The sequence below is a fragment of the Colobus angolensis genome, unplaced genomic scaffold, assembly GCF_000951035.1.
Source record: "Colobus angolensis palliatus isolate OR3802 unplaced genomic scaffold, Cang.pa_1.0 Scaffold383, whole genome shotgun sequence".
Classification (NCBI taxonomy): domain Eukaryota; kingdom Metazoa; phylum Chordata; class Mammalia; order Primates; family Cercopithecidae; genus Colobus; species Colobus angolensis.
Genome location: NW_012117188.1, coordinates 2,227,923 through 2,236,190, shown reverse-complemented (window position 1 = coordinate 2,236,190; position 8,268 = coordinate 2,227,923). Strand labels below are relative to the sequence as shown.

At 40.4% G+C, this 8,268-nt stretch overlaps 1 protein-coding gene across 3 annotated transcripts in view; it reads left to right on the top strand.

Moving 5' to 3' along the window:
* The window catches only part of PAIP1 (poly(A) binding protein interacting protein 1), a 33,885-nt gene extending 32,450 nt beyond the window's left edge, over positions 1-1,435 (top strand). For 2 of the 3 annotated variants that reach the window (XM_011954496.1, XM_011954494.1), the window contains exon 11: positions 248-1,435. In XM_011954496.1, the coding sequence (XP_011809886.1) occupies positions 248-341 (94 nt within the window). In that variant the 3' untranslated portion in view covers positions 342-1,435. The remainder of the gene's footprint in view (positions 1-247) is intronic. The other variant, XM_011954495.1, reaches the window with a different exon arrangement.
* The last annotated feature ends 6,833 nt before the right edge of the window (positions 1,436-8,268 follow it).

Genomic DNA, 8,268 nt, shown 5'->3' with positions numbered 1-8,268 from the left:
GGAGGCTGAGGCAGGAGAATGGCGTAAACCTGGGAGGTGGAGCTTGCAGTGAGCCGAGATTGCGCCACTGCACTCCAGCCTGGGCGACAGAGCAAGACTCCGTCTCCAAAAAAAAAAAAAGTTAGGCTTGTGTTCTATTATAACTCAGTCTAGGAAAGTTGTATTACATTCTTTTCTTCATGATTTAGCATCTTATTTTCTGAATTGAAAAACCTTACACTCTTATGAATCATCTTTGCTTTTACAGATACTTGGATGATATTGATGATGAGATGGACCCAGAGATAGAAGAAGCTTATGAAAAGTTTTGTTTGGAATCAGAGCGTAAGCGAAAACAGTAAAGTTAAATTTCAGCATATCAGTTTTATAAAGCAGTTTAGGTATGGTGATTTAGCAGAACACAGGAGAGCAAGAAAATGTGTAACACCTATACCAGATTAAGGATGTTGAGTTATGTTACTAATGTATGCAACTTTAATTTTGTTTAACACTATCTGCCAAAATAAACTTTATTCCCTATAACTTAAAATGTGTATATATATATAATAGTTTATTATGTACAGTTAATTCTACTGTTTTGGCTGCAATAAAATCGATTTTGAAATAAATGAAATGTTGAAAATTTTGCTAGTTGGTTAGATGCTTATCCTTTAAATTCTACTTTTCTTGAGGGGGAAAAGTCTTCCTCTGGAAATACATATTACTGCAAAAATGTAGCATCCTTTTTTAGGTAGGAGTATTATGGCTTTCATTTTAGTTTTTACATTTAGTGTCCCAATGAATTGAATTTCCAATATGAATCATAATCTTGAAAATCTTTAGCACTAAAGTCTTGGAATATATCAACAACTGACTTACATATGCAGATGCTATTTGATACCAGGGGCTTTTTAAATGTCATGGGGCGGGGTGGGGGAAAAACCCTAACTTGGTGAACTCCCAACTAAACAACCAAGACTTCACTGAAGATTTATTCCAATTCTAGAATTGTTCTTTTTTTTTTCTTTTCAACTGACTAACTTCATTACTTTAAAGCCTAGAACATTATTCTGCTTTATTTATATGGCTTTCTCACTTTTATTTTGTAGCATGGGTTGCATCGACTTTTTTACTAGAGAATTTTACTAGATATTTGTCATTCAAGTTTTCATCTGCTTTATAATTGATACACCTTGAGGGTCACTTTTCTAATACTTTTACTATAATGTGGTACGACCTCAGCCCTAATAAATAATATTTTTACCTAATGTCAGATCTTTTTCCAGCTAACTAAAAAACTATGTACAAAAGGATTGCTTGTAAATATGCATGTAAATAGTTCTGTTAATAACCCACTGTTTTACATTTGGTACATCTGTGTCTGCTAATACAGTTAGCTTTCTCACTTTTCTGCTTGTTTGTTCAGTCTGAATTAAAATTAGACTTTGAAAATAAAGCTTAAATAGTTCTGTTTCCTCTAAATTTTTGAAGTAGCATCTGGTATTTTAAATAATTTGCTGTTGAACTTGTTTATATGACATAATGAATTCACTTAATGGTTTGAAACCAAATCAGAAGATATTTTATTCATTCTCTGAGTAAGAATTCATTAACAAGTCTACCTTGAAAAACTAGCAAATATAAGACATTAAAACTTTAAAATTCCTTCTATAAAGGAAATATGTATGTAATTGTGGTTTTCGGAAGTTGTAGTAATAAATATTTTTTTCAAAATGGCTCCTGTAACATGGCAGCTATTAACATAATCTGCAGTTCTCTAAAGATAGCACTGACTATAATATTGGAGAGAGAGGATGTGTAGAGAAGGGGTGGTACCTTAGAGCAGGGACAAGGAATGCTAACTACATATACTTGAAACTTCTAGCAGCTGCTCTGTGAGTCACCATCCAGTATTTGCTCTACTCACAGTAGCTACTAACAAGATCAATATCTGTTCCCGGTATTACTCAGGCTTAATTTTAAAAAAGCACAGAAACCTAGCGTCTTAAAACAATCATTTTATTATGCTCATGGACTTACATGGTTCAGGAACTTGGAGAGAGTACAATGGGGATGGCTTTTCTCTATTCTATAATGTCTGAGGCCTAGGCAAGGAAAACTAAGGGCTGAGGGTAATTTGAACATCTGAGAGCTATAATTATCTGGATTCATGGTACTGAGATGACTTAAAGCCAAGACTAGATTGGAATGGTTCACCAGAACTGTCTACACTTGTCCATGTAGCTTGGACTTCTAACAGCGTGTTGCCTGGATTCTGAAGGGCCATTTCAAAAGACCCAGAAAGCAGCTGCATTTGGAAGTTATACGGCATTAGTTTCATTATATTCTCTTGGTCCTAAGGGACTCACTAAAACCGTATCAGATAGGAGGCCATCAAGGAGCATGTGGCCATATTTTAAAACTGATGGCTTGAGCCTGGTGGTCTTTGGTTGACCAGACTTCGCTAATTGACTACAACAGTACATAATGAAAGGAAGAGTTGCCCCCGTCCACAAGTTTTGGGCTTTAGAATTGTCATACCTTAAACAGAAACTTGTCAGTAAGTCTTGAAGAAAGATCATTTTCCAATGAGCAAGGACACAGAGCTGCTAGTAAATATAATCTTGTGTCTGGCAACAAAACGCAAATATTGGTCTTAACCTAGAAGTCATGTCATCAACTCTGACCCTCTGTCTTTATGTTGTTAATGCTCTCCAGCCATAGACTACCAGGAACACACCTGTACCTGAACATGTTGAGCTTATTGGGGTTTGTTTTTGTTTGCTTTTTTTTGTTTGTTTTTTGAGGCAGAGTATTGTTCTTGTTGCCCAGGCTGGAGTGCAGTGGCGTGATCTCAGCTCACCTCAACCTCCACCTACTGGATTCAAGCAATTCTCCTGCCTCAGCCTCTCAAGTAGCTGGGATTACAGGCATGCACTACCATGCCCAGCTAATTTTGCATTTTTCATAGAGACTGGGTTTCTCTAGGTTGGCCAGGTTGGCTTCGAACTCCCAGCCTCAGATGATTCGCCCACCTGGACCTCCCAAAGTGCTGGGATTACAGGCGTGAGCCACCTCGCCCAGCCTGAGCTTATTGTTGCAGTGAAGAACATACACCTTGTGGGAGTTGTGGGGTGCATCAGTAAGAGTGTCTTAGAAAGAACCTGTGATAGGATTTGGGCTTTGGTTTGGTGATTTAGGGGATGGTCTAAGAAACTTGAGGTTCATTCTAGGCTGGGTCTTGCCAGAAAGCAAGCTTAATTCTATAATTAGGTACTTTATTAAATCTTTAGGGAGGACAGATGCATATGGATTAAGTTGTACTTTACGGGGAAAAATCATTCACATTTAATGAGAGGAGGATGTTTGGTATGAAAGTAAACTCTAGGACTCAAAAGTGGCTTAAACTGAAAAAAAAACAAGCTCCACCACTGACTGTCAGGGGGACAGGCAGATAAAGACAGCTGCAAAGTTAACATGAAATTGTTGGGTCCTGCAGCAGCTATAAAATACCATCATGACTCCCTCCTTATGTGACCACTGCTTTGTTGGCTATGACACCCTTAGACTTACTTTGCTATAACCCATCTACTACTGGATATCCAGTTGCTAAACTTTGCCCTCACCTCATTGCAGCACCCTAGTTAATTCTCACATCTAATCTTGCTACAGAAATAGCATCCAACCCAGAACTGGTCTCCTTTCCCTTATAGCTTGCTCAGAACCCTACATTGGGAACCCAAACCTTACCAAAGATGGCACCCCCTGCCCTTTTGTGGAATGCACCATCTTTGATGCTTCTGGTTCCCTGCTTGCAAATCAATAAATGGTTTTGTCAGAAGACAGGCTTGAGCCTGGTGATGTTTGGCGGACTAGACTTCAGCAGATGTAAATAATTTAAGCTCACGTATGCTGCTGCTGTATTGTGTCAGCCTGGCAAAATACCAGCCCTGGATGAACCCAACACTGCTTCTGCATCCTTGCAGCTGGAGGTCATGTTTCTGGTAGGTTTTTATCACTGTAAATTCATGTTCAGCACATTGAGTTAGGCTATCAGTACTGCCAACAATCTTAATGTGCTTCTCTTCAATCCTTCTGTAACTATTTCAAACCTTTTTCACTCTAAAGGCCCTTTCACCCCCTAACTAATTACTTCGCAGGGAAAAAAACAAAACAAAAAAAGTGATACCTATGTACACAAATGCATCTGCATTCACTTCATCCCTCCTCTTCCTGTACAGGAAGAATCCCTCCTCTTATTAAAGGCCAGTTATTCAACATGTGCTGGAATCCTATCTCCTCGCGTTCTCTCATGGAGTCTGTTGTTACTTGGTCTGTATTTTTCCTCTCTTTCTCCATTCGCTCTTTGCATGGATTGTTGAACACGCCATTCTCATCAGAAGAAATCTGCTTCTCATATTTCTCTCCAACCACAGTCCTATCTCTGCTTCACAGTCGGACTTCTCAAGTGTCTTCCCATGTTTTCCATGTCCTTGCCTCCTATTTGCGCTTAAAACCCACTATGGCTCCTGCCCCCAGTATATACAGTGGCCCTCACTAGAGTCACCAGTGACCTCTATGTCACCAAGTTCTGGAGAGACTTCATTCTTAGCTTATCCTATGGCAACATGTGACATTGTTAAGTGACACTAAAATTGAAAACCTTAGGCCAGGCATGGTGGCTCACACCTGTAATCCCAGCACTTTGGGTGGCCAAAGGCCAAGGCAGGCGGATCATGAGGTCAGGAGATCAAGACCATCCTGGCTAACACGGTGAAACCCTGTCTCTACTAAAAATACAAAAAATTAGCCGGGCGTGGTGGGGGGCACCTGTAGTCCCAGCTACTCAGGAAGCTGAGGCAGGAGAATGGCGTGAACCTGGGAGGCGGAGCTTGCAGTGAGCCGAGATTGCACCACTGCACTCTAGGCTGGGTGACAGAGTGAGACTGTCTCAAAAAAGAAAAAGAAAAAACCTCTAGGCATTTAGGACACAGTTAACTTGCTTTCTATCTTTGTGCTGTTCCTCATCAATGCTTTTGTGGGCTTCTCTTCCTTTACCTAATCTGTACATACTAGTGTTCTTCAAAGTTCAGTCCTAAACATTATTTTCTCATGTCACAATAGTCTTGGACTATGTCATCCTCTCCTGTAGCTTCAGTTAGCAGCTATCAGCCAGTGACCTCCAGATTTGTTTCTGTCTCCTGATTGCAGACCTTTACTAATTTACTATTTCCACCAGGTGAACTAACAAAATTTAAATCATGCTATAACTAAATTTGCTCTTCCTTTTAACATCCCCCTCATCAGTAGCACTGCCACCTATCCACTTGTCCCAACCAGAAACCCTGGCATTGCCTATGACTCCTACCCCTCCTGTAGGCCCAAAGTGCAACCATCACCAACTATAGAGTCAGTCTCCTAAATATTTCTTGGAGCTGTGCTCTTCATCTTCACTGCCCAGGTCCTGCGTCCAAGCTGCCATGATCTCTACTGTTGCTTTTTCAAAAGCCTTCTACTGAGCTATCCATATCAACCCTTGCATCCTATAATCCTTTCTCCACTTCACAGTTCCAAGAATCTTTCTAATGTACAAATAGCATCACAAAACTCTGCAGTAGACAGGATTTCTATATAGGAGGTTCTTAGACATTGGAAGGTAAAAGGTGGGGGTGGGAAAGGACCTAAGTTAGCATTATCTAATACAAACTGATGTTACAGGTCAATGCAAATGTGGTCATCTAAGGATGCCTTCATTTACACTTCATGTAAGATATCAATTTGCATATCAGCCTTTTTAAAATGGAGGTAAATTAGGGGTTTAGGTTGCCCCCATCCTGTGGTGCTGCCACGTTTGCTTAAACACCTTGTTTTTTGTTCCGTTTTGTTTTGTTTTGAGATGGAGTCTTGCTCTGTCGCCCAGGCTGGAATGCAGTGGCATGATCTTGGCTCACTGCAACCTGGGCTTCTACGTTCAAGCAATTCTCCTGCCTCAGCCTCCTGAGCCGCTGAGATTACAGGTGCCTGCCACCATGTCCAGCTAATTTTTGTATTTTTAGTAGAGATGGGTTTTCACCGTGTTGGCCAGGCTAGTCTCAAACTACTGACCTCAGGTGGTCCGCCTGCCTTGGCTTCCCAAAGTGCTGGGATTACAGGTGTGAGCCACCAGGCCCGGCCTACTTAAACACCTTGTAATAAACAATTATACCTCAATAAAGCTGTTTAAAAACAAACACAAAACACAACTTGGCCAAAAATAGAGACCTCTTTTTTTTCTAATTTGGTGTCAGAGAATATAAATTTTGAGTCCATAAATCCCTAATGTTCTGTAGTCTGCCTGCCTACCTCTATATCCCACTCGAGGAATCCCTCCCATTCAGGCCTGTTTCCTCCCTAACTATGCTTAAACCACACTTGCTTTCTTTCAGTCCTTTTAAAGGGAAAGCGCTTTTCCCTTGGGCCTCACAGCCTTAACACAGGGACCTTAACCTCTGCTTGAAATACTTTTCCCCCTGCTTTACCTGACTAACACGTACTTAAATTTCAAACTTCAGTGGAAATATTTTCTCATCTTAGGTTAAATCTGCTCACTACAGGTATACCATGGAGAGATTGCTAGTTCCGTTCCAGACTACCACAATAAAGCAAATATTGCAATAAAGTAAGTTAGGAATTCTTTGGTTTCCCAGTACATATAAAAGTTATGTTTATACAACACTGTAGCCTATTAAGTGTGCAAAAGCATATTTTTAAATGTACATACCTTAATTTAAAAATTCTTTATTGCTAGAAAATACAAATGATCATATGAGTCTTCAGTGAATTGTAATCTTCTTGCTGGTGGAGGGTCTTGCCCCAATGTTGATGGCTGTTGACTGATTCGGGTGGTGGTTGCTGAAGGTTGGGACAGCTGTGGCAATTTCTTAAAATAAGCCAACAATGAGGTTTGCCTCTTCCTTTCAAGAAAGATTTATCTAGCATGCAATGCTGTGTGATAGCATTTTAATCACAGTAGAACTTCTTTAAAAATTTGAGTCAATCATCTTAAACCCTGCTGCTGTTTTATCACCAAAGTTTATGTAATATTCAAAATCCTTTGTTGTCAACAATACTCAGCATCTTCACTAGGAGTAGTTTCCATTTCAAGAAATCACTTTCTTTGGTAACCCATAAGAAGCAACTCAGGCAGGGCGCCGTGGCTCACGCCTGTAATCCCAACACTTTGGGAGGCTGAGGCAGGTGGGTCACAAGGTCAGGAGTTCGAGACCAGCCTGGACAGCATGGTGAAACCCCGTCTCTACCAAAAATACAAAAAATTAGCCGGGCATGGTGGTGCATGCCTGCAGTTCCAGCTACTCGGGAGGTTGAGACAGGAGAATTGCTTGAACCCAGCAGGCGGAGGTTGCAGTGAGCTGAGATTGTGCCACTGCACTCCAGCCTGGATGACAGAGCAAGACTCCATCTCAAACAAAAAAGCAACTCATCCATTCAAAGTTTATCAGGAGATTGCAGCAATTCAGTCACATCTTCAGGCTCCTCATTCTAGTTCTCTTGCTGTTTCCATCACATCTGCAGTCACTTCCTTCACTAAAGACCTGAACCCCTCAAACTCAACCATGAGGATTGGAATAAACTTCTTCCAAACTCCTCTTAATGTGATATTTTGACCTCCTCCCATGAAGCACAAGTGTTCTTAATGGCATCTAGAATGGTGAATTTTTTTCCAAAGGTTTTCAATTGATTTTGCCCAGATCCATTAGAGAAATCACTCTGTATGGCAGCTGTAGTCGCACAAAATGTATTTTTTAAATAATAAGACTTGAAAATCAAAATTACTTCTTGACTCATAGGCTGCAAAATGGATGCTGTGTTAGCAGGCATGAAAACAACATAAACCTTGTACATTTTCATCAGAGCTCTTAGGTGACCAGGTGCATTGTCAATAAGTAGCAATATTTTAAAAGAAATCTATTATTCTGAACGTCATTTTCAACAGTGGGCTTAAACTATTCAGTAAATCATGCTGTAAACAGATGTGCTGTTATCCAGGCTCTGTTGTTTCTTGAGCACAGGCAGAGTAGATTTAACATAATTCTTAAGGGCCTTAGGATTTTGAAATGGGAAATGAGCATTGGTTTCAACTTCATCTCACCAGCTGCATTAGACCTTCACAAGACAATCTGCCTGTCCTTTGAAGCTTTGAAACCAGGCATTAATTTCTCTCTGGCTATGAAAGTCCTGGATGACATCTCCCACTAGAAGGTTGTTGCATCTACATTAAAAATCTGCTGT